This window comes from Grus americana, chromosome 5 (genome assembly GCF_028858705.1).
Source record: "Grus americana isolate bGruAme1 chromosome 5, bGruAme1.mat, whole genome shotgun sequence".
NCBI classification, from domain to species: domain Eukaryota; kingdom Metazoa; phylum Chordata; class Aves; order Gruiformes; family Gruidae; genus Grus; species Grus americana.
In genome coordinates, this window is record NC_072856.1 from 56,615,189 (window position 1) to 56,642,753 (window position 27,565).

At 43.9% G+C, this 27,565-nt stretch overlaps 1 protein-coding gene across 5 annotated transcripts in view; it reads right to left on the bottom strand.

The window, feature by feature from the left end:
- The window catches only part of BCL11B (BCL11 transcription factor B), a 104,901-nt gene that overhangs the window by 36,172 nt on the left and 41,164 nt on the right, over positions 1–27,565 (bottom strand). For 3 of the 5 annotated variants that reach the window (XM_054827971.1, XM_054827970.1, XM_054827969.1), the window contains exon 3: positions 17,143–17,358. The exons of the other annotated variants lie outside the window; for them this stretch is intronic. In XM_054827971.1, coding sequence (XP_054683946.1) covers positions 17,143–17,358 — 216 coding nt within the window. The remainder of the gene's footprint in view (positions 1–17,142; positions 17,359–27,565) is intronic. 5 annotated transcript variants of the gene reach the window in all.

Below are 27,565 nucleotides of genomic sequence, written 5' to 3' on the forward strand. Positions count from 1 at the left end.
CCCTGGTGCTTTCCAATCAAATCAGATCGCTACACTCAGTGCCAAAAATAATGACTAATGAAATGACTAAGAGGGATGGGTAACTGAAAAGCAGAGGCTGCAGGAGTGACACAATACTGTGAAGTATTAATTCTGTCAGGGAGCCTGGCACTGTTTGAGTATTTTATATCCTTTTCTCTTTGGGAACACAATGCCAATCCAGTCTGGTCATTTTATTACATAGGAGAGGGGAATTCCTCCTTGCAGCAGGAACCTCATCACTGCAAAGGAAGAAGTAAAGTCATCCAGAGGAACAGCAAGATGTTAAACCTATGTATTAGAGCTTAAAGCGGGACTCAGAAAGGCTGCAAATGACAACTGAACCAGAATCTTCTCTTGCTCCTTACGATACACAGACATAAGAAGAGCGAAGTGAGACAGGAACATACCAATGGCAAAAATGAGTGGGCTGTGTCAAACTTTCTCTTACTGCCGTTGCCAAAATGTCCTGTTGTCTCCTGAAATACAACTTAATGGCAGTCAGGGAGCAAGAAGCCTGATCTAATGCTCACTGAATCAATAGCAATTGATTTTTCTGATAACTCCCGTGGACTTCGTCTATGTCCTGCCCTGAAAGAGTTCATTTTTTCCCTCACTATTTGATCATATTTCTTCCTAGAGTGGATCTCCAAGGGTTGAATTTCTCTGAATATATACATCTATTCACAATAATCCTGTTTAGGTTCTTGCACTGCTTGCTTTATCCACATACCTGTTTGCCTGAGATTAAGCCTCATGTGTTATTAGCCCTTCCACATCCCCACTAGGGACACGCTGGGGGGGAAACGGAGTTGGCCAGGTCCACAGAGGGACTGTGTGGTGGGGGCAGCAGCAAGGAACCCCAATTCCACTGGCTTCCCAGTCTGGCATTTGAGCTGCAAAACTATCCATGCTGTAATGACTCCTATTTTATTGTTTATTGTTTGCTCACTCTTCAAAAGTGCTCTGGGCTCCTTGGGATGAAAGGTTCTAGCTAAGTACATATTGTTGTTGTTGTTATCATTAAGATTATTCACAAATAGAAGTGTCAAGGTAGATTGAGAACGAGTTCTGCTGAGGCTCATATAACTTCCAGGCATCTATCCGTGCTGTTATATAGTATTAAGGTGTGAACAGGGAAAACCATGTACCCAGTCAGCGCTGTGTTTAAGTGGCCTGCCAATTCCAGCTAATCACCAAGTTATTTACTTCCAGTTTATTAGGCCGAAACTGCCACTAGCTGTTGGCAGCCTCTAATATTTACACCTTACTTTCCTGGGGTCTCTTCAAGCACTGCTGTAATAAAAAAGCCATTTCTTCCAGGTTTAGATGCAAGAATTAACACATAGAGCACCACGCAAGGCCAAGCCAAATTCTGATCTCAGTTACAAATGTGCAACCCCATTGATTTCCAATGGCTTAATTTGCAATGGTCTTGAGCTGCTGTACCTGAGAGCACAATTTGATCCACCGTTTTCACAGAGAGGAGTAACAGCAGTCCCTCTTATACACTTGTGAGTATTTTAAACACAGTAACAGTTGGACAAATATCAATCACCATCAGTGGCCCTCAGACTCATTTCCATCACATCCAATAAAACCCAGAACGAGCAATTCCTCAAAAATTAGCCTAAATTCTTCTCATTCATTTTATATACTGCTGTAGCTTTTTATTATTTTAGTATTTGAGCACCTGAGGAACATCAACATCTTTATCCTCATGATACTCCCATCAGAGAGTGAAGAGTTGGAATTCCTTACTGCATTGGTGGGAGACTTTCCGTGGAGAAATTAAGGGACTTTTCCAAGATCACTGGGAAAATTCAATGAAGGCTTGGATTTAGATTTCCCAAACTGTAGGTAATAGGACATGCGATACAAGAATCTCCTTCTTTTATTAATACCTTTCACTGGATACCAATAAAAGCATACAGCAAATTCTCAAATCCACTCACAATATTTTTCAACCTGGATTTTCCTTTTTTAGCCAGATACAGGGTCCTTTCATTGATATCATTGGGGACCCCTGGACAGGAATGCTTTCTTTTCTCCCAACTGTAAAGACAGCCTGTTGTTGGTCTCCTAAAGCTGCCTTTTCCTGTGCGCGGTTCTCCTTTGATTTTCTATGCATGATTAAAACTTACAGCCATGCCCTCAGTTGTGTAAGGCCAACAGAGTATCTGCCCATGCAGAGCAAACATGAGGTTCCTGATGCCGAGCCTCTGATGTGCGTTGAGCTATGTGCTCCACATGAAGTTCCCAATCCCTTTAAGCCTTCCCACTGCCAACACGAGGGAGTTCCACAATTTGCTCAGGGCCAGGCACACCTTTACTCATAGGAAAACCTGCTAAGAAGCAGTCAGAACAAATCAATACTGACTCATAGCACATGTGTACTTGCTCAAGTGACCACTTCCAGAAACAATAAAATACTTTGGACGAGCCCTGTCCTGCAAAAATTACACATTCACAGCTCATTCGGCAGGCTGAGTTCACTGCAGTGAGGAAAGCCACCATGTTACAAAGGGTAGCTTTCTTTACAAATTATCTCAAGGATGTTTTCTCCTTCTCCACGTGAGGATGTAGGAACAATCAGTCAGGAGATTACACCAAGAGAAACTGCAACATATTTTGCTGACTGCACTGTAAGCTGTGCTCCATTTCTTGACTTCAGTCCTGGCTCTCCTCCACAGAAATGAAGTTTACCACGACTGACCAGTAATGACATCAGTCACATGAGTATCTCACCAGCTTAACTTAGGATAGCCGTGTTTGCATTGATTACATTTCTTCCCTGTAAGAAAAGAAAGCTAAGAAGAGAGTGGAGAAAGAAAGAGAAGTAAAGGAAGACAAAAAGCAGGTTTTGTTTTTCAATAACTTGGAAGTATGACCTGATAGGAAGAAAGCTACCATTTATTTTATTTTGGTCCACTTTCAGATTTCCAGTCACTTTGTGAGGTGTATCAGTTGGGAACTGTTGACATTATAGCATGGTCAGGTAGATACAGGACTGGAAAAATCATCAGAAACAATCCAAAAGGCCAGATGTTACCCCAGTAGTAACTTTAATTGAAGTTACTTTAATTGAAAGAGTCTTGCTGCTCTGTTCAGTACTGTCTGTGAAACAAAACCCAAGGATTTTAAGAAATAATTACATTTGAAATTAATGTCGTTATAGTTACAACCCAAATGGAAAAGCCAGCTAAATGTAAAACCAGTCTCTCCTCTGTTCTCACCTGCCTGCTGTCTGTAGAGTCCTATTCAGGTACCAGGGAAGTACTCCTTTGCTGCGATTTTTACATGACTACAATACAGAAGCTGACGTAGACAGAGCTCTGGGTTGCCGGTACCTATCCTTCTCCATGACTCCAAGTCCTTTCTCTGTCCCCTTCATCGTCCATTTCCTCTCCTCTCTCCCACACATATCCCAAATCAGCCTGATTTATAGACAGGAAGGAAGATTTGTGTTGGTCTTTACATCTCTGTCTGTCCATCTGCGAAACAGTTTTATAGTCTTGGTATTATCTGAATGATGGTTTAAGAAAAAATAAAAATGTGAAGGCGATTTCACAAAAAAAATCAAAGTGATTAAATTTGTAAAGCTAACTATTTTTTCTCCTTTGTTCACAGTAATACCAGCAAACATTTAAAGAGTCCAGGAAAGATTTTTTAAAAGAGGCTTTAAAAAAGCAAGCGCTGTCTGTTTTTTGGAAACACTGACAATCCTACTGCCATTATCAGAAATGCCTGCCCTTGGCCAACATTTCTCGTCCTCCACTCTGACACGCACTGGCTGCTAACCTGCTGTTACACACTGGCTGGGAAGGCGTACTCCAACGGCCAAGAGAGCACCGCTTGTGAAAGGACTGTAAAGCATCATGCATTACGAAACAGGAGAGCCCACACGAAAAGATCCTGTTTGTACCTGCTTTTATCTAAAAAGCTGTTGTGCTTATTGTGTGCAGGTGTACATCAAAGTTGGCTGGACGCTACAAAAACTGATCTTGTGCCCAGGCAATTCAGTCTTTTGCTCCTTTTACTGTCTGCTCTCCACAGATCTGCATGAACTCAAGCTAGCGACCTCTGAAAAGCATTTGGCCTGGCTTGCCAGAAATGCTTGAGCACCTAGTCAGTCCACAAATAGAAAAGAGAACAGTATATCAGCTTCATATATTTTTTACGGGTTGAATTAACTTCAGAATCAGCACTGGACATGCAATAGCATTGGAAACCGAACTTACCTGCCCTCAGACAACACACCAACACTACTCCCTGAGTAAAAACTAAGACACAAAGTCCTGGTCGTAATCAATTCACAGTGCATTCTCCTGAACTGGAGTTTGTCAAGTACTTCTGACAATTTGAGGATAACACTGTCTTGTGTACAGATATTTCATAAGCAGAGAAAAAAACCTAGCTGGGATACATTATTTGTTAACTGTTCGCTCAGCTCATGATAGGTGTGTGACTCTGAACTGTATTTGGCATCTAACATCTCTCTTTTGATAGATAGCAATATCTCAGCAGCCTGCTCTCTGAGCCACTGCAGACAAGGAATGGGCAGCGCACGTTCATCAAACTAACATCTGCTTTCAATTCTCATTTATAGATGTGGAATCCTTTCAACTGGACATTAATCATTCTCTACAGCAGCAATTAGATACTTGAGACAGATCAGAACAAATCAAATTAGCCTTATTTATTAAACAAAAAAATCGTAAGGAGTAAATAAAAAAGACACCAGACCATCCTGTGTGCAGCAACATAAAAAGAAAATTAAGGTACTGACACACAGGAGTCTGAAAGCTTTCAGGTGTTATTTTCAAAGCCTCAACTGTAACCAAATAGCAGAGGGCTCTACTGCAGAATGCCTCATGGATTATTTTAGCAATAAGGTATAATTGAAAGGATTAACGTGAATGTAATGTTTCCCTTCCAAAAATTCCAGGAATGCAAAAATGACTCTCATCTGCACTGCGTGACTCATGTTTTTAATGCTGGAACTTCATTTTCACTCGTGAGGAATTCAAGCTCAGGAAATGTTACCACAGAAATCCTCATTCAATCGACAAAGGAAAATCTCTGTCTTTCGCTGCAGTTAAACAAAGCCTAAGAATCATATTTTTGGAGAGTCTGGCTTGGTTCAGCTTCAGGTAAAGGACATCCTGTACGCGAGGAGAGACACTGCTCTCCCCCAGGGATCAAGCAGATGACCCTGAGGAGCTCAGATTCTCCAGACTAGCTCGAACCAGGCAGAGCAGCTTCCTCTTGCTGGGTTTCCCCGGCAGACAGCCTTCAGCAAGCAAGGGACACTGCCACGTTCACGTGGAAATTAGAAGTGAAACATCCGTGGATTGCAAGACAAATCTGGACTGGTCTAGGGGAAAGTGCACAGCTATCTAAATGCCTGATAGCCGCTTTCTCTATCTTTCCATCAACTGGGGAAAAAAATGCTTTTGTTTTTAATGAGGAAACAATGTAACGTGTTTGTTACAGAAAACTGGCAGTGCCTAAGTGAAGAAGAGCTCTCAGCATCTAGATTATATGTATCAGCAGCAGATTGGGTTTTTTTATAGGGGGGGGCTAAATGGTTAAGCAGATGAGAAGTTTCATGAAAGTACGTCTGAGACCGGCAAGCAGGGTTGGGCCTCATCTGCCTGTGCCATAGATCATGAAGCCGATCAGCTGCTCCCATCCAGAAAGCCCCATCCCACGCCAGGCTGCCTTTGCTGCTGGAAAGCGCCAGGGTGGGACAAGCAGGTCTAGAGGAAACGTGGTTCTGCTGCACACCATGAAAAAATGTGCTGCTTTATCGCCTCTTCTCTCAGCACCTACTCAGGGTGCCCATGGGTGGGATGGGGGCTTGCGTGGCAAGGAGGAAGATGCTTTTTCCAGTAAACCCATCAGACCTCTCCTCCTCCTTCGATATCCACAGCGTCCCATGCTGATCCTTCCCTCTCCCTTCCCCAGCTCCACATACACCTGACTGTAATAACAGCACAGATACCATCTGGGGTTAGCTCATTACATGATTATTACGCCTTTGTTTATTTCTTCATAAATATAAACTGTTGTTACCCGTGCGAGCCTGTGCATCTAGCCCAGTTCTGGTGAGCCTTAAAAGCCCCAAATTGAAAATAGCCTAAAGATGTGAAGAATCACGGCCGGCATCGCAGCCCAAAAGGCAGCCAGTTAGCCGAGGTATGGAGAGAACTGTTGCAAGTAGCATGTAGGGATGGTTTTATATTTAAGATTTCCTGGCTCAGAGGTACTGTGTTAGCTAGTTAGATGTGGTTATAAATAGAAGCACCCGCTGACATTAATCACAGTAATTTGGCGATGTGGCTACCAATGTGAAATTATGAAAGGGACAGGTACCTTGCAAAGCTAAGCCCAGTTTATCGTTGGCCAGATCGTTTATCAGCCAGGGAAAATAACCATTCCTCCATGTTCTGTGATCTCATGCAAACGGGAATCTGAGCAAGAGAGGGAGGAAGGGGCCTTGGTTTTTATTTGATTTGATTTTTCATTTGGTTCAATGTAACTTTAAGAAATATTAATCTGTTCCTTCGTTTAATTTCATCTGTACCACTGGCCAAGAGAAATGCACTAATTTATAAGTTGAAGCAAGCCTTGAGATAATGTCACCCACCATTCATCCAAATTTGTCACTAGCATCCCATTAAAGCCATAATTATTTTTTAATTAAAACTAAGGAAGCTGGCATGCGTGTGCCTACTTTATACATCTGTTATGGGTTAAAATAGCTTTTAAAAAATGTTTTTTTAGACCGCAGTCTTTTGTGGCCGTGGCCTATGCCAAAGAAAACGCAAACTTGCTTATTTTCTCCATGGGGCGCAACACTGCCTATGTGTGCCTGAACAGATTCGACTGGCCGTGAAAAGAATTCTAAATAAAACACAAACATGGAATTTGGCAACGCCACAGAAGCAAGCTTAAGACTAATTCCAGCATGCGGACGGCTCTCACACAGCAAGTCTGGCTCCACTATAAATGAAACCAGGCTCTGTAAAATCGCCAGTAAAGTTTGAGTTAGGATTTAAAGAGACAGCACTCTTATTCCAAGGTTTTAGGGGAAAAAACACACACGTTCTCGCGCGCGCACAGTCACATACCCCAGCTTATTAAGGAAATTCATGCTGGCCCAATAAGTCTGCATGTTGCAAGCTGTGTTTACTTTCAGCAGTCATTTCCATTAAAAAAAAAAGTGAACTTTAAAAAAAAAAACCCACAAAAAAAGCAAATTCCCTTTGGACTTGATTTTTAGAAAAAAATGCTGTAATTATTACTGCAGGGACCACTGGCAGAGACAGCAGTGAATGAAGGACCTACCTGATGGCAAAGTTGAAATACTGTATTAAAAAAAGAAAGGAGTATGAAAGTTGGGGCAGAGCAGGCGAAGGGAATGGTGCAGATGGGGAGAAGCTCCATGACCAGGATGGCCATGGCCAGAGCAGCCTGTTCCCATCAGACAGCCCAGCAAGCAGGATGATGACTCACTGGGACTTGCTGGGAGGGAGCTATATGCAATACAGCCCCGTGCTGCAATGGAGAGGGGCAAATCTAACCCTGGGGCAATGCAACCCCCTGGGTAATACCCCCCGGGCAGTCCCAGCCAGCCCCAGAGTCAAGACATCTGCGAAGAAAGAGTGAGGAGAAAGTGAGAAACAGCATTCACTCATCTTTACCTATTAAGGAGAAAACAAATTTAAGAATCCCAGCTTCTAATCACAAGACACGGCCTGGCAAACTTAACAGGAAAGGGCAAGGAGCAAATTATTTAAGGCAGTGATGACAGTGTCTCCCACACACTCTCATTCTCCCTTACAGCTCTGGATGATACCAGGCCACAGAATTAAAATTCAACCTCAGGTGTCCACCTCAAATCCTGACCATGAGTTTTCTCTTCAAAACAGGGAGAGCAGAAGGAAAGATTTGCTGGCTAGAGGGCTCTAAATATGGGAAGAACTTAGACATTTATGAGTGTGCTCAACTGCACTAATGAACGTTGACAGTGGTGGTGGAGGCAGGGACCAGCACCACTGCGGCTTTCACACCGCTCCTCATGGAAAACATGCAGAGAAAGCATGAAGGAAATTGGGAAGGAGTTTAGAGCAATTTCACAAGATTTTGTGCAACTATTCTACGTATCTATTGATAATAACAGTGAAGGGTTTGGCTTCAGTAGGTTACAGAGTTTTTAAGATTCTACCTCGACTTTACAATGGAGGCAATAGTTCAGTTTAAGGAGAACCCAGAAAAAATAGAGAGTGTCTTTTTTTTTTTCATTATATTTTATAAGGTTTTCCAGAAAGGTAAAGTTACTCACTAATCTTGTCCTCACCGTAGACAAAACCAGAATGATCCTGTTCCCAGTTTAATCAACAGTTCACACATTTTTATAAAGGATTTGGATTAATCAATCCGTAAACACTCAGACCTAATTTTTGGACAGACTGCATTATAAGCCTGTCTGTGCCATAATAAATGAACTTACTCTCTCCCTGCTCAACCAGAGGAGAGGAGAAAATAACCCAAATATCTGTTAGAAGATGCAAACTGAAAAGATAGTTCCCCCACAGGCAAGGGGCTCTGCTGCCATGTTGAGGTCTTACTATGTTCCATGAATTTTTGTTTCTCACCCTGAATGCCATGGACCGTTTTAAATGGTACATATTTCCCAACAATACTCTGATTCTTACTTAAATCTCTGCACATCCCTGATTTTCACAGACCATGTTCACAGCTGGTATAAGAGTACAACGCCACTGAAGTCAGAAAACACCTCGTAGAAAGATGCTCATCTAAGCATCCCTAGGCAGTCCCTAAGCCATCCCTCAGTGGACTGCTGCCATGGTACAGCATATCCTGGAAGCACCACGCTTGTCACGCAGCCACGGGAGAGATGTAAGGATCAGGTTTAGATCTGGGCCTCACATGAAGTAATCTAGGTCAGTACAGGACATGTAAGGAGGCAGTCTGACACGCAGAAAGGATAGGATGCTCCCCTTGCACTGCCAGGGGATGGACTGAAAAATAATACATTTACAATTGCCTCCAAATAGCCAAGTGGCATTTAAACAAGCATAAAAGCTGTGGGTTTGTTGTGCACACTGGCCTCTTTCTAACCAAAGATTCCTTATGTTAATAGCGAAGACAATAATTTAGAAAGCACTGTTTCATGGCGTGATTCCAGTGCCTGTGTCTCCCCACTGCATTGCTTAGTGCCTGCATTAACCTCATTCCAGAAGTCCCAGGACCTCTGACTCTTGCAGCTGAATTCATAAAAAATGTAAGCCCTCACTATGTGGGATTTTTTGCCTGCTTCCTTCCAAGCGCATGTTTTACTGACTCCTTGAACCTGGCTTCCCCAGCTTGTGCTACAGCACGTTGCACTAGCTGGAACAGGGACCCATGGAAATGGTTTGGTTAAGACAAAAACGAGAGGGAAATAAAGATAGCAGAGGCACGTACCGTACTCTAGCCTATCAGATTTCTGTACGTACTACAAAAATGCTTAGAAAAAGCCTGTCCAAAAGAAAGCAAACAGCATAAAAACGTATGTTGCTAACAGTTGCTCAGCTGTTTACTGCTCAGCAAGAAAGAAGGACCAACAAGCAGCACACAGGAGCCTGGTGGGGCACACACGAGGTGCATCAGCATGGCTTCTTTGACTCAAATTCTTTTCTGAACATAAAGCATCCCATCTGAGCACAGAACTCTTCCTTTCATCTATTTTTATGAAGCACTCAGAAAAGAAGAAAGGACGCAGGTCCTCTGAATTAGGCAGCTCTGGAGAGACATGGGGTAATTTTTTTGCAGTTCTCTGGCCTAAACCTGAGCCACCCCAGGAATATGTGATCCAATTCCTCTAAAAAAAAAAAAATATATATATATATAAAGCTATTTCACTACAAAACGTACAAGGCCTCTCTGTTGCCTCCACCTTTCCACTCGGGCTTGTGAACTTAAGAGTGGTTCTCATTGCAACTACCTACACCAAACAACAAGGCTTGCCCTACTTCCTCTGACACTCAGCATTGTATTTGTGCACAAGAGATTTATCTCTGTTCTCACAAACTGAACAGCCCAATTCACTTCCTGGCTCAGACATACAAACACATCCGCACGTATCTGACAGAAAGCGAGAAGAAAAGTGATGACAAAAAAATACTGGTGAAGGGGCAGGAGAAAACTCCATCCTGAATATGCCAGGTGAGGCTGTACAAGTGAACTGTTTAGCATATGCTATCTACAAATGAATGGCAATTTACTGGAAGAAAGAAAGAATAATTGCAAACATTTATGCCTCGTGCATGTGTATTAAAAAAAAAAATCAGCTCTTAGAAAGCTGGTGCGTTGCCCAACCAAAAGGCAAGGCACCTGACAAACACTACCCCTGATTTTGTTGCTTTGTAGGTGATTGCTTCCTTCCTTCTCTTCCTGCAGTTGATTTCTTCTCTTTTTAGGAAGTGTTCACGAAGAGGCATTCAACTCTCTGAAAAGGGTGGGAAGGAGGTGGCAGCCGGGAGAGGCTGGCCCTATCCTGCACACCATCCCTGGCGGCTGCATTGCTGCAGAAACATGAAAGCCATTCCTGTCCCTTTGCTGAATACGAACACACACCATACTACAACTTCAAAAGTAGGCCTGCTCCTCCTCCAGACAAACGAGGTGTTTTTGGATGTAACGGCTGCCGAAAGCTATGGCAGTGCCCAAACCTTGCCTACTGTGCCCCATTAAAGCAGTCTTTATTTACGCTGGTGTCTTCTGGAAAGTACTGTGCAAATGCCAAGAAAAGGGAAGACTGTGATTTGTTTGGGTCTTCTGTCAGAGCAGCAGGCAACTTGCCATCCGTGGTGCCTCTTTGTAACCAAGCTACTCTCTCCCTTCCAAACTACTGATACTCCCAAATATTTACTGAATCCAGGGGGGAAAAGGGGGCTTATTACTAATGGGAACAATAAGGCACGAGAAAGGAGCCCTGTAAAAAACCCCTGCTCAATGAGATAGAACAGAAATGTCCTTCCCTTGCTTTCCCATAACCTCCCCTTTCGCCTCATCTCCCACCTGATACCACCAAAGCCTGTTCGTGCTTTAACAAAGATGGATCAGTTGCTGTGCTGTCCCCTGGTGCTTACCTATACTCTGAAGTCACCTACTCCTAACCCAGCCATCACTCAGCAAACTCTAAAAGGAAATAAATTCGTTCATTCCAATAAGCAAATTATAAAATCACCTTCATCCATCTTGTTCCTATATTTTTAAATTTGATTGTGGCCAGAGAATTGCTGGCTGGGAATTACCCTTCCCCCACTCGCACATACACCCTTTAAAAATGCAAAATCTAGCCCTCTATTTCAATATTTCTGATGTCAGTGACCGGTGTCGGCTCTCCCCATACAGTAACTGCTTTAAAGCGCTGCATACAGCACTGCATTAAAAATTAATTACACATGCTATTTTATTGATAGTGCATAATGTAATGAGCACCAGCTGTGCTAAACATCCAAACTCCTTTTTAAGACAGCTATAAAAAAAGAAAGAAACTGCACTTCCAAATGCTTCTCCTGTCAGAGGAGAAAAACAGCAACATCTTGGATGGATTTGAAACAGGATTCTTTGATTTAGCTCTCCATTTGGAGCGTTTGAAGAGTTCAGACTCTCGGGCTCAGCGTAGTGGTATGCGATCGAGTTAACTCTCTCAATGTTGGAGCCATTGTCTTTACTGCAGGCAATGTTGCCTTGAACCCTTTTGTCCCGAGACTACCAGATTCAGTTCCACCCGTTAATATTGCAATTAAGGGCTTTTCTCTTTTCCTGGGATGTCTGGAAATGGCAGGCATCCACTTTAAAGCACCTTTAAATATCGCTATTGCTCCTGCTGGTTCTTAACTTGACATAATTAGGACTTACAAAGTTATAGTGATCGGGCGTCTGTCTAGAACAAAGCCTCAGCCACGCTCAAATTGCCAGTGCCGCTGCCCCATGCAGCACCCTAATTTTAGCCGCCTCTTTGCCGTCTTAAGGTCTCTTTGCTGCCTCTTGACAAACACGCCATTCACTCAAAAAATCAGTTCGTGATTAGATCCATCTATTTTCAAGTTTGGACCTGATTTTAATATCTGCTGAGACAGAGAGCTGCATAGACAGACAGGTCACATATGATTTTAATACTTGGATAGATGGATGAACACATAAATTGATAGATAGATGAAAAGATGGATGTATACACTCAGACTGATGCATTACCGTTTTTAGTATATACATCTCTCACACATCCCTGCACTCTGTAAGTACTGTCCACAAAGTCAATTCTGCTATAGCACACATTAAATATTTCACTAAAATAAATAAATACATGTAACCATGACTAACAGGGACACGTCTCCTGAATGTTAGCCAGTACTTTATGCAAACCTCTGCTTTACAGAGCAAAATGAAAAGGTACATTTACAAAGAGTCTCGGGGAAACTATAGATCTTTGTTTTCCCACAGACACGTATACCAAATTTCTCTTTCTCCTCTCAAAAAAGCACCCAGTGCTGATCAGAAATCAAGTTTTAGTGGACCTTTTTTTTTTTTTTTGAGATTCCACTCAACAGAAAATGAAGAGTAGAATATCAGCCATCGTCCTGTGACTTGATGAGTTGTTAGGTTTTTGCTGGATGAGTTTGCATTCTCCGCTCTGATTACTGTTTTGTTTTCCATTGATCCTCCTGTGTTAATAAAACCCAGTCTGGAGTGAACAAAAGCTTGCTTCTTGTTCTAGTAAGAAATGTGCCGAGTGCATACCATATCATTAACATAAAAGTTTTTGAAATAATACTGCTTTCTAGACAGACTGTATTAATTGCATCAAGCTTTTTACAGCAGGGTGGTCTAATCTAGCGCTTCTTATTGGCTGACTCCAGTTATAAAACCAACACAAAATGAATACAGTGATATAATTGAAGGAGGAAAAAGTATTCTTTTAAAACCTATTATTTACTTACAGGTATCTTTACTCAAGCTTTGCCAAGAAAACACCAGACTAGTTAAATGATGCAGTAAGTAGAATTTCAGTAGCCAAGTAAATTGATATTAACTTTACAAGATGACTGTGATTTTCAGAATGTCTAATGACTAATACAGCTGATTCCTTGAATTAACAGGCGCTTGTTCCACTCTTCCGAGCCGTGGCCCCATGCCTTCCTCTATTTCAGACCTTAAACTTCACAGCCCTATCCATTAATCACTGCTGTCCATGCCCACTTGCTGTTTTTATATATGCAACTAAGTATTGTAATTGCTTTCCACCTCCTTCCATCAGCCTACATGTGGGAAGGAAGCAGTTTCACTGGTTAGCTGAATATATGTGTGTTGGACAGATTTAATTATCTTTACAGAGGTATATAAAACCCTCACTCGTGGGCCCAGGTCCAAAGATTTTGGCTCAGGTATATATCTGAATGCAGACATAGGGGACAAATTATTATCTGTGCCATTACAATCCCCTCTGTCTTATGCCGATTTTAATTCCATTTCTGGGGCTTTTGCACTGTAGGATCTTCAGGGCAGGGACTTTTTTCTTTGGAGAGCACACTGTAAAGTGCCATGCACTTCTGCGCTGAGATTTTCAAAGCTCATTTCTCGTTAACTTTAATGGGAAATGGGCATCCAAATCTCTTAGGCAGCTTTGACAATTTAAGCCTTAATGTACAATATTAATAAATCAGCATCATAAAAAGAGCCTTATGAAGATGTATTGTGAAAAAATAGCCCCACAAAAAGCATTGCAGTGTATGTGTGCATGCATACGGGCATATACTTTTCTTTAGATAATTACGTCTCTCAACAATCATTTGCATGTCTCTGTTATGCAAAAAAACCTGTGTGTGTTTTACAGTTACTCTGAGCAGTTGCAATTCATTGAAATGAAATAAAAAGCAGGCTCAAAAAAGCACCCTAATCTGGCAAGGGGTAAAGTAAAATGAATGCTTTGCCCATTTATATTTTAGATCCAAGCTACACAACCCTGTGAATTTCATGACTCTATTCCAACTTCTAATTAAATAGGCACTAAAAACATTTAAACGGGAGTACCCAATTCAACAGACAGAAGTCTCTGAGGCAAAAAATAAATAAATAAAGAGACTGAGAGATTGTTCCAGTGGTATTTTTTTTAAATCACATGGAAAAACATAGATCTTTAGTTGCAAATTCCTCATCCTGCAGTGCCCTGAACACAGAGAATCGAACAAAGACAGAGGGGACCACGACCAGTACCGGCCGAGCGACACAGTGGACATCCAAGCGGACTTCCCAGCATCATTTACTCTCCCTGAAACTACCATCAGCAGCACGTTTTCTAAAGATCGCAAACAGCTCTGGATGAGGCAGGATGACTTCCCCTGTGCACGACTGAACGCTACTCAGCATTATGGGCGATTGTTCTTATCTAGGTCGGAGATTTCCAAACGCAGCTTTTACACATGCGTACCCCAAATCCCACCGGCAGCCAGAAGTTTAGATTCTCCAGCACAAAACTGCTGGGATTCTTGAGGGTCCGATTTATGAGTGCCCAGCAGAGATTTGGGAGTACCTGCAACTTCAAGCCTTCAGTGTCACAGCCTGTGTGAGAACTGCACGGAAAAACTCCAGGTCCTGAATTAAATGAATGCTGAAAAACAGGAAAGGTAAGAAATAATGAAGGAGGAGGAGAGGCGGGAACTGTTGATGGCTTTTGTTCAAAGAAGGAAACAATTCCTCAGAAGCAAGAACAGGGCTGACAGAATAAAAGGCTAATCAAGTCAGAGACAAGCAGATCTCTAAAGCTGTAGCAAGTGACTGTTGTGAATGTCTATATTAAAAAAGAGAGCACAATGCAGCGTTCGTCACTAGATTATTAGTCAACACAAAGAAATCACTTATCTTTCATCTCCACAAAACATTTCAGGGGCTAGAAAGATCCAGTAACCCTTGTCACAGGGTTTAAACCATGCCCAGGCTTATATAGGGTGACTGCTGTGGGAGCTAAGAAAGGGTTAAGTAGACATAATCTCCTTTTTCAAGGGAAGAAAATGTTTCTCTCAAGCAGAACTTGACCAACTACTGTCATAAACATGTAGCATGCACTTTGATATAACCTATTCTCTAAGTGCCGCAGACTGCAGCAGTAATTACAGGAAGCCATGATAACAGGTCTCTCTCTCCACAGAGCTGGCATCGCTCTCCCAGCAAACAGGCAATTCTGAAAACTCACAGCGCACAACTCCAAAGTGAGAACTCAAAGTACGCAAAGTACAAAAGCCTCGCCTTCCCACGTTCTTTAATAAGTTATTCCTTCCTTCTTTTTCTATTTTTAGTTGTACTTGCTTCCCTCCCCACTAGCTGCTGGCATCAGAAGCAACAGGGAAGCAGGGCATCCAGTTCACTGTTACAACTACCTGCCTAGCAAACGCACCTGCGTGCACATTGCACCAGTGAGGAGAGAGAACAGCAAAATATGAGATCAGTTCCAGTTTGGTTTACTGGTTATGGGGAGGAGGGAAGCGGGGGGAGGCAGGACAGTTATCGGACTTTCTGATCCAGCGCTCACCATTTGGAAGAGCCCATCTCTATGCCCGTCTCAGGCCAGTTGGTCAATCTGCTGAGGCTGATGAAGCAGAGCCAGATTAAAGCAGCATCCTCCCCATGCTGTGTACAGCAGCTCGGATAGGAAATCTGACCAAATCCGCTGGATGCAGCGACTGCGCCGCACCACGCAGTGCATTGCTGCAAGCCCAGTGCCTGCGCCCTGCGGGGCACAAGTGGCTGGGTGCAGGCTGAGCCTCTCCCAGGCAGCACAGGAGCCTTCCTCGTGTGCCCTGAGCTTCACCCAGGGTCAAAACAGGACCCTGCAGAGTGCTCTCAGCCTCCTCTCAAGAATATTTTGTCTTTCCAAGATGCAAATTTAAATTTCTTGCAATACTTTTTCTCTTGCTTTATTACAACAAGAGATGTACAAGGACATTTTTGTGAGGTATAGCACACTGCAGCCAGGCAGTACCATTGCTTGTGGAAGGAAAAAGCTGAGCGTAGCGAAGTTTTGCCAGCTTCAGGGGGACATGAGGAGCCATTTCCCAGAGGCTTTACTTCTGGCAGTCTTTGCTTTCTCTAAATCCTCTGATCCTCATGCATTACTTATCCAGCATCATTCTGGGAACTCCCTATTAAAACTCCATGCACGTTAGCATGAATGAGAGCTGCAGGATTTGGCCCACCACAGTGAGACTCCATAAACGCTTGCGGATTTTGCCACAGCTGTATTTTCTTTTAAGCCCTCCCCATTTTCACCTCTCCAGCCTGCAGTTCACCATAGACCCAATCTTGCAACTGAGTCATGCTCAGAAACACCCACTGATTTCAAAGAGCTCACTGGGTCTGAAATGATGGGGTCTGGCGACAATATGTCCGCATCCTCTTTGGCTAGCTCGGTGAGCCCTCATTTCCACATCACTTTCCCCTCCTCGCGGTGACAAAAGTCAGGCATCCAAAGGGAATAAAGGAAAAGAAAAGCTGACAGTGGAGATGCGAGGGATGCGTGGCAAGTTACCAAGGAGCATTTTCTCAAAGCAAAGGAGAAAACGGCATGGAGCACATACATCCTGTGTGCACATGGACGCAGAGGAGAGCCTTTAATACGAATGATTTGGAGGCGAATTAAAAAAAAAGGAGGGGGGGGAAAAAGGCCTCAGATGTTAAATGTTATCCAATTAAGCTTAAAATAAACAGCGCAGAGAGATGAAATCTTGATACCAGGGTATCACATTCTGTGAGGAGTCTCAGACATTTGTTCACAACATGGCATAAACAGCCCGGCAGCGGCGGCTGGTGACAGCTGAAGGTGGGCAGGCAGGAGAGGAGGGATGGGGAAATGGAGGGACTCGCATGCCCTTTCCCATTCCCCGTCCTCTGCCAGGATGGAGGGGGAAGGAGGAAAGGGAAGGGGATAGTTTAGGGCATTTTCTCTGCCTTCCCCACGCGACCCAGCGAAGGCAGCTCTCCCACAGCAAAGACGACATCACTTGGCAGCACTACTGACCTTCAGATAGCAACAAAAAAAAAAAATGTTTCTATTACCTGACAACTGACAATGACATCCAAATGTGCCTGACGTCTCAGTCTGAATCTCAGTCTGAGTCCCGCCAACTGAGACTGCACGTGCACCACAGCAGGGCAGGCTAAGGCAGGGCGGGAGGGAGGCCAGTGCGCGGAGAGGTGACGTGATCACGGATGTGTGAGGGTGGGAGGAGGCAGCTATGGGAGCCCCCGGCAGGTTTGCAGGCCTGGACGGCCCTGGAGAAAAAACAATAGAAAAAACTGTCAGTCGGATCTAAGTTTGAAGGGACAGAGGAGGCATCATCAGGGGAAACAGGCGAGGCGGGGGCTGGCTGCCTAACACGCTACACGCTTGGTCTGAACCCCTCTCTGGGGCCGGCTGGGGCTGGCGGCTCATGCCGGGCAGGGGAAGAACAAGAAGAGACCTGGGGGACCCGCAAACCCGGGCTGGGGGCCTGCGGGGGGCACGGAGAACGGCGAAGCGGGGTGGGATGGACGGCCCTGGCCTGGAGCAGAGCCAGAGGTGGCGGATGTCACCACCGGCACTTGCTCAGCAACCAAATCAAAAGGGGGATTATTGTTTTACGGCTATGTTAATGCATTGACCCGACACAAAACTGGGCAGGCTTTCTGCCGAGCCGCTGCTGAAGCAGGCTCCACACACCAGCCCGGACAAAGTGCGATGACTTAGAGCTCAAATGGCTTCAGCGAAGTGCCAGGAGCCGAGCTCCCAGAAGGAAGCATTGGCGGCCGCTGTGCCGCCTTCCCGCTTGAGCTACGGCCAGTTGTGCATTTTGCATGCCCCGATTATGCAGGCTGCTTCCCTATCGAGCCTGAGAAGAAGGGAGCAACCTTTTTCCTGGTAGCTAAAAGATGATATTGTAACCTCCAACCGTATTATTTATTTTTAACCCCTCTAGGAATCACCTGCCATTTAAAAGCTGTATTTAAGAGTTTTCTCCTGCTCCGCTGGAAACACTCGCTCCTCCTGGCACTAGTCCAAACTGAGCTCCGCGGCTTTGAAAAACTAAGATACAAGTCTTAAATATCAATATACACCTGCACAAATACAGATACGCACAAACATACACACGCACACGCACAATCACATAGGAGCCGCATTTTTGGCTGGTGCACATTAGCAGAGTTTAAAGGGAAGTTGAACCAATGGCACTGCTTTACATCCACCGAGAATCCCACCCCCTTCATTTCAAACTATGCCTGCCACTTAATTATTAAATATAGGGTAGCTACTAATCAAGGGCAGTTTCTAAATGAAGATATGTGGTGGAGTGGTCGCCATTAAAAAGCTGGCATTTGCCAACGGTTACCGCACAGTGGTAGATCAGAAACCACAGTTTCCCCCTGTATTTAGATCAGGAAATATGTGTGTTAATTGTGGGGTAACTTCTGGCAAATGCTCTTTTTTTTTTTTTTTTAATGGTGACAATTCTGTCTGTGCATGCATGTGCACCTTGCAGATACGTGCAAACACTGTGGCAGCAAGGAGGAATATTTATCCATGCTCCCTCCAACCTTAGAAAAGTAACATTTTCTAAGGAAGACTCTCCACCTTGAGAGTCCCGATTCGGAAACTAGGCCTGCATGTTGATCTGACAGCTACACATGCGAGGCAAACGGAGATACTTCATCCTTGGCACAGCATCCAGCGCTCCAGTCTGCAAGGACTGCATTTGATTTTGTCGTTTATCTTAAATGGCTAAGAGACCACCAGTGCAAAACATTTGTGTGAAGCTTTTGCCAAAACCACAAGTGAAGAGTCTAAATTCCCTGTGTAAATACTTGAGCTTCAAGCATCAAGGATAAAATTTGTGCTCTTTTGTGAGGACTGGTTTTAAATAGAAGCCATCTCTGTGGCTCATGGGACGAGGAAGGATTTTTTATTTTGGGGGCTCAGTTGCTTGGCTTTTGTAACTGTTTGATCTCCCTGGAAGTACAACAGAAGCAGGTAATGTTACCTACTATCCAGATTGTACCTGTGTTGCATTTTGGGCAGGACTGTGCACCAGGCTTGTGGAAACTGATGTCAGACATGGATTTCTATGTGTATAGGAACAACTCTACTGCCACTGTAACATATATGAATAACAAGTTTGGTTTTTTTCATGGAACAAGCAAAAGTAACAAAGATTCCATCCAATGACTTATCAATTGTATCTTATATTCCTGATATTATAAAAACAACTAGGCTAGCATAGGTTATGTTGAGCTGCCTGGACACTCATCCTTGCAGGGGAAGTTGTGAGCTTGAAATCAGGATTTAGAGTGGGGACACAGGGCAGCTACCCCTGAGGTTACACCTAGACATGTCTGTGGCCCCACCATGACTAAGGGCACAGGTCCTGCAGTCACTCAGCCCTCTGCACATCGTGGTGGCATACTACAGGTTTTGAAGGAGCTCATCACACAGAGGAACTATATGAAGCCCACCAAGTGTACCATCAACCACAACCGCATGCGGTTTTAATGTGGAGGACTACCCTGAAAGCAATAGCCTCTACTCTAGTCCTGGTGGGTCCCATCTTTCCATTGGCAATGAATCTGATACAATCTGCACAGCCTTGAGGCATCTGAGAAGATGCTAAGAGCTCACCAAGTGGGTACAGGGAGGCCCTCCCTGCTCTTATCCAATACGTCTCCTCTAGAATGGAAAGGAAATTAAGGTTTCAAACAGGAGGTTTCTAACCATTTGGGCAAAGGGCTCCTGTAAGAGCCTTCCAACAGAAGCACTGGGGGCAAGCCAGCAATCTGCTTTAACAAGGTGCCTAACAAATTTATGGGAAGGTCTGTATTAACCAGTTGCCAGTGAATGGATGGAACTGAACATGTCACTCAGAAAGTCTTTATATCTGTTGTTTGATGTATATATGAGGAAATCTAAAAACTGCTAACCTAAGTGTCAGGAAGGAAAGGGTTGGTAAGAAAGAAGAAGAATGGAGAAAGAGAGACTCTGGCAGATGCTCAGGGAGTCCCACCACCACTCCCAAGTCCAGTGCTAAGAGTCAAAGATCATGGGGCTGCCAGACCAGGAGGCTGAGTCTGCCCCTACAAGCAACATAAAACCAGGTCATCCCTCCTCCTCTTTGCTACCACTTCAGGGTTTTCTTCTTTGTCACAAATATCAGGACAGTCCTATAGAATCACATCAAGTGGCAAATCATGGAAAGGGAAATCATATCCACTGTCCTCGAGGAAAGGCATAATAAAAAAGGAGTGCTCCACCATTAGGTATGTGATACCTCTTCATAGCTATCAAGAGAGTAACAGTGGTGCTCAGAAACACTCAGTTTGTATTTGCTGGAACATGCCCATGTTTTACATCTCCAGCTCCTCTTCTGCGGGATTCTTCCCCATAAAGGCTCTATTTAAGGCTGAAAAAGAAGATGGGAGCTCTACCATTCTTCAATTTAAGGTTTGTCCAGGTGATGGACGAACACAAAATGAACAAACAGATAAAAAGATAAACAGATATAGGTAGAGACACAGACAATATCCTAAGGTGGTGTTGAGAGTTTTCTGCTCAACCCATGCAGCACCAGGCAAGGGATGGGAACCAGTCTCTGGAATACTACAGCCGATCGACCACATCATGTTGCACACGTTTCAAAAAGAAAACACTCCTGCAAGCCCCTGAATGCCACAAAGGGCACAGCCACAACTAAGGGAAAGCAGACCACAAGAACTGTGCTGCAACCTTAGAGGCAAAAATCCAATCCAGCTGAGATGAGCGGGCACACACGTACAGCTCCATGTGGCTCAGACATCGCTGACACAATGTGTGAGGTTCGATTTTCCTCTTGGGTCAGCACTGGGAAATCACTCACCTGCACTGCAGATCTCAATTATATTTTTTGTATTTGTTCTGGACGGCTCTGAAGGGGAATTTTGCACGTAGCTTGAGTGTGAAACATGCACAAGGACTGCCATCGTGTAAATAAAAGATCTGCATTGCTGATGGTAAAGGATTTTGTCCTTACGCTTTAAACAGGCTTGGTATATACTCAGTGCCTGTACATGGCAGTAGCTCACAGGTTATATTGACTCCTAGGCACCGCTAAGAGTAATTTTTTTTGCTCTCTGCTATTTTTAAACTTGCAAAGAAGAAAATAAGGTAAATTGGACATGACCCCAGAAAATGGAAATGAGCATAAGAGCCTAGATGAACATGACAAAAGCCACAATCAAGGCATAAATTACATCCTTTTGTTGTCCCTCTCCCTGAGCCTAGGCATGACTGGCCATATGATATGGTACATGTAAAACACCACACTCCTCTGGCACATCTGCAGAAAAGTCCCTGAGCAAAACACAAATATGGAGCTGCAAGCAGCATTCACAATGTCCCACCTCAGCGTGGTTCTGACCAGGGGACCCGATCTTAATTTAAGAGATCTTCTTTTATGTCTCATATCAGGTGTAAATGCAGCCACACGTAGCTGTGTAGCTGGTGCATCCGTGGGGGTGTTTTGTGCTTTCCTGGGTGGGTGGCTGGGTGTGTATCTGTGCACAGGCAGACAGGCAGGTGCACAGGCAGACGTGTAAGCCACTTAACAGGGCATGAACCAAGTTTTTCTGTGTGTCTCTCTGTGCCTGTCTGGTGATGGAAAATCAATCAATAGCTGGTTAGAGACTAAAGCTTAGCTCCATTATTAAAAAATTCTCTTTCAATAAAAAGAAAAACATCTGTTCAAACAGTGTACGGCTACAAATTCAGAGTGCAGGCTGCAGCCTCGTCCCTGCCCTGTGCCCGTCATGTTCAGAGAGAGTACTGCAGATGTTTTGAGATGGGTTTTACATATACCATTGCAGCAGCTTTGAACAGACACATCCAAAAGTGAAAGACAGATCTATTCACTAATCTTTCCAGCAGATTTTTTTTCAAGCTTTTCCTAAAACAAGTTGTCTCATCTGTACTACACCCTCCCATATGGACTGTTCCCACCTGATATTATCTTTTTGCACAGACACCAAACACGATGAAGCAAACATGCACATACACACACGTGTGTGCATACACACACACACAGAGTGTACAGAGACACAGATGCAGAGACATTTCCAACAGCAACTAGCACAGCAACGCGTGCACACCCTGCAAGTGACGGACACACAGAGCATCCCCCAGGAAAGGCAGAAGGACTCAGTGGCAGAGGCAGACATGCTATTATACACACTCACGCACGGAGTCCGGCACTCAGCCAGACACACCTGCACACCAGCCTTTACCTCTTCCCCAGCACACACACAGCAGTTTTGGAGCAGTTACCCCACACTGACTTAAGATGCTAAGACTAAAACTTTGGTCGAGCTGGAAATGGAAAGGCTGAACTGGGGAAAGAAGAAGGAGGGCAGGGAAGGGATTTCTTGTTATATTTTGCTCAGGGATTTTTTTTTTTTTTGGCAGACAAGGATTCCCTTTGAATTGATACATTTCTTTCTCCCAAGAATTTCGAATGATAATGCATAAATGAGTCATAGATCAAGAACAGCAACGTGGTGAGCAAGAAGGAGAAAGAGTGTGAGTGAGGGGCATTGGCACAGAAATTTGACAGTACCCCAACTCCCCCCCCTTCCTCCCCCATGCCAAGACATTAATTCTCACAAGTCGGAGAAAATTACTATGCATGAATGCAAAAAGCATGATCAGGAGTAATTAACATGGCTTCATATGCAAATTTTATTAATGCAGAAGTACAAAGTCATTATGCAAATGAAACTTACGTCAACTCTCTTGACAAATATTCATCTCTAAAGCTCAAGTTTCTCCCTTCTAATTTTTTTTTTATTTTTTGGTGTAAAACCAAAAAAAAAAAAAAGTGACGAGGAGTGTTTGACAAGTTTGCAAAGTTGTTTTTCAACCGGAGAAATTTATTCTTGCATTGTTGATATATTTTTTTTTGTTGTTGTTGGCAGGTACACGACAGCTCATGGAGGAGAGCGGGAGGATGGGGGACGCGGGCTACCAGCAGCAGGCAGCCAATCAAAACGCCAGCGGCTGTAATGAGCGCGATTGATGACTGTTTGGCTTTACTGCAGGGTAATGAACTAGAATCCAGTCTGAGGAGGAAAAAAATATGAATATTCATGAAGCTGTGCTCCTGCCTTTGATGATTAAAGAAATTTTTAATATTCAAATAAGCGCTTGCCAAGTGATTAACAAAGAACAAGCACGCAGGAATATGGAAATGGAGCTGTGGAAGATTTGGGAGTCACAGTCTGTGCAGAAAAGACAGCACAAAATTTCATAAACAAGATAGGCAGATAACCCAATTCAAATCTGAGCAAATAAAGGGGGGGAAAAATCCCTTTCTTTTTCATCAGTTTGGATATTGTATCAGTCACTTTGTTTTAGAGTGCGAAGGAGAATAAAAGCAATTGATGCAGAACGATGGGGGAAAAATACAAACGGTGAGAAACCCAACCCAGCAATTACAAAGTAAGAAACCTGGGTGAGAAACAGATAGGAAAATGATGGCTAAGTCCACCGTCTGCTGTGGGCTATTGCTTTTCAAAAGCAGGAGCCTGCCTGATGCTGAGAGCCTACTGGCTACTGAGAACCGCCAACTTGTTGTATACAACAGGCAGGAGTTGAAAGTATCCTGAAATAACGGAGACTGGTCCCTGCCGTTAAATGCCTTTCCTCGGCTAGAGGGTGCACGACGGGGCTTGACCACTGCCTGGGAGAGGAGTGAGGGAGTGCAATAGAAAAAAGAAATATTATTGCCAGGGGAAAAAAAAAGCCAAAAAGAAAAGTGCAAAAGGAGGGTGCAAGGAGGTCTCAGCTGCCCACCCGGGTAATCAGTTGGTAAGAAATGTGTTTTCCGTGTCTGAGCCAGAAAGGTCCTCCACTCCCCACAGGTTTCTGAACAAGGATACAAAAATCCAGCCACATTACAAAATGTCTGATAAGTTCAGGCTCTTACAATTTAATAGCTTCACTAAGGATTCACACTGAAGCACATAATAACAATATTAGCTGCTAAAATGACTTCGCAGTTAAAATACATCTAATTAGCAGCCAGCAACATCCTTTTTTTTTTGTCTTTTTCAGAAAAACAGTTAACTTCAGAGCTACCTTATACCAGGATGAAATGTGGTTGAGCTCTTTCTGTTATTCAAAAGCAAGGGTAAGGATGTCTTCAAACTCGTAGGGCAATGGAAAACCGACTCACCTTCTTTGTTATTAGATCCTGGGGTTTCACGGGCCTGTTTGGCTTTTCTGCAGATCTTTAAAACCTCTGGTTAATTATTTCCTATTTTAAAATCTAAAGAAAGCATAGTCTAGGTACCATTTAATAATTAGCTGGTGTCTTCAGAATGTAACATTTCAACTCTACTTAAAAAAAAAAAAAAAATAATAACAGCATGAAGACAATGCTACAAAATGCACAAAATGGCCATGACCAGAACCTTCAGAGCTGCCATGAAAACACATCATGGAGCTAATGGGATTTTTCACTCCATAGCTGCTCCATTTTTGGAGATACAGAAACACTTACTATTGATGTACCACAGGAAAGAAAAGAAGAAAAAAAAAAAAGGAAAGGGAAGGAGGGGGGGAAAAAAAAAAAGAAACGCCTAAACGTATGTAAAGATAAGGTTAAACACCATGCAGGGGTATTGCTGGGAGTCTTTCCTCTGAATAATGCCAAGACCTTTCGAAGATGCCTGTTGTCTCTAGGTGTGTGTGGGCGGGTGAAGTGTGATATTACATAACACACACGCAGCAGCGGCTGTGCACAACCGTACTGATTAAAACGCTTGACTGTGAAACTCAGCTCTCCATTTCCTGGGCTGTTCATAGCTCGTGTCAGACCCTTGAACACCGTAAATGTTATCCTTTGTCTATGAGATTCCTTGGTTTTATTTTCATCAACGCATTTTCTTTTTTAATGACAGAGAAGCAACTACCAGCTCATGCAGTTGGCTGCTTTGAAGCCCTTCTTAAATGGCAGTTGAGTTTTACCATATAAATGTGAATACTTAATATTTATGCCACATTTTCTTCCTTTCTCTAAAAGAACCCCATTTACATATTTCTGGAGAATAATGATACTTCAGCAGGGCAGGTGAACACACATTTCAGCATATGGAGTCAATGAGAAAAAGTATTAAGAGTCAATATTGTAAAAATCAGCCCCTAAATTTAAGCGGCTTGAATTGAGCGTGCAGCTGTGGTTGCCTGTCAGTAGTTAGATGCTGTAATAATAATAATAATAATAACAACAACAATAATAACAATAATAATAATAATATGCCTTTCATTTCTGTAGTGCCTTCCACGCAAAGATCTGGAAGCACTTTACAAAGATAAATAAACTGAGCTTGGAACACCCCGTGTGGTTAATAAATATCCTAATATATCTAAATATCCTGTTTTGAGCATGCAAGTCTTCTTACTGTGTAAAAATCCACATTTTAGGTTGTCCACATATTTGTGCATGGCATTTTGGAGGCTCAGACATCGAGAGCAGACTGTGGAGATTTTTACTTACCTAAAAGACCATGTGGATCCCCAGAAGTAGCCCACACTATGCCTGCAAGACTGCTTATGCCGTGCCAAAACCGCTCTTTTAGGAAATGGGGGTGTGGGTTGTCACTGGACCTGCTTGAGGGCCAGGATGGGAGGCCCGCAGGGGTGTCCAGGCGCCGCATGCAGCATCAGCAGCATCCCTATGAGCTGGGTCCCCGCAGGGGCTCCTGCAGGACCACTGTCCCCCCTCCCACCTGATGCTCACCCAAACTGCTCCTGGCCCCTTGTCTGTGCTTTGAGCACAAAGCTAAGGGAAAAACTGAAACATCTTGGCTCACCCCCATTAAACACACGAGAAGAAGGACTCACGCCTACCCCAAGGCTGCATTTATCGTTCCCTCTCGCCGTGCCTGCTGCCTAGCCCACCGACGCAAGGCTTTGCCCCAAGAGGACCGTATCCCTCTGCTATGAGAGCAACCAGGAGTGAGGGGAGAGGAAACGGGCCAAATTGGGCCTAAAACATCATAAGGGATACTAAATACAGCATTATCAACAGATGTGATATAACACAGGGAACCAGAGCATTTTCTCATCTCAGGAGGGTGGTCTTGCAGACCGGACTCTGGGCTGGGAAGGGTGGTGGCACCCCAGGGCACGAGCCACCCAGGCTACGACACATCCCTTTCTGGAGCTCAGCACATCCCTTCCCAGAGTTCGGCTTTCCCCTTCCCACCCTCTGCCTGTCTGGTCTCTTCAGTCCCAAAACGCTTCGAAGCAGGGCCCAGCTCTCGCTCCATGGGTACAGAGCAGCTAACACAATGATGCCCTGATCTGAGCTGCAACGTCCAGAAGCTACCGCAATAAACAAATAACAATAATCACCCTGATTTGTGGAGTTTGTTTTTCTAAAGGCATACAGGGTTGACAATAAACAGTTCATCAATTTTCCCAAGTTTGTTCCCCAACTCTTGTAATTAAGTCCTGGGGAGTTTCAATGGTTGTAAAAATCTTTGTGGGGATTAAAATTTTTAGTCCTGCTTATACCATGAGTATTTCTATATGCCAGCAAATATTCCTGATGTAATTGAAACGTGTAACCACCCCAATAGATGATCACAGCAATTTAACAGGCGCTGGAATTAATGAAGGAACTCAGCGGATGGAAAGAGCTGTTTCCAAAGGGCAAAATACAATATACAGGCAGCTAGAGAGAGAAATACCACTACAAATAATCTGAGGGCTTGACCACAAGAGCATGGTCAAGAGGCTAAAATGAAGGAGGTGAAGTGGCCAGGGAAGAGCCCCAGATAGCCAGGAATCAGTAACTGCAGTGGGCTTCGCCTCTGCCTTGGCCACTCGGGACTGAGCCCTGCTTACACCTGCAGATGCTGCACTGCACACACGTATCCCCAGGCAGAACGTCGCCTCCGGAAAAGACAGCAGCAGGATTTACTGCTCAGGTAAGTATCTCTTCCTTGCTCCAAACTTTGCCTTCTACTAGTATTTTTGAATTTTTTCCCTATCCCATACCCATTCCATAAAAAAAATCACTGATGGAATTAGGCTTCAGCAGCCCTTCAGCTGTTTGGTAGCAAAAACAGTTCCTGGAAGGGGAGGGAACTTGGGGAAAGAGAGGCAAAGGAAGTCACTCTGCCCCTCTGTGCCTCAGTCTCCCCATCTGTGAAAATCAGTTAATGACAGCCACCTGATTTCGTTAAATGTCCTGGAAACTAAAAAGCCTCTGTAACAGCAATATATTAAGCAGCAGCACTGTTAACTGTTTCACTGCTGGAAATGCGAAGGAGGACCATCAGGTGATGCCGATGTCCCTGCAAAGCACAGACGGACAAACTTAATATACAGACACAATTAGCTTTGGGAGAGAATCACAGCTCCTGGTTTTCTGGCTCACCCCTTGCCAAAAGCAATGTAAGTGTAGGCACTTTATAA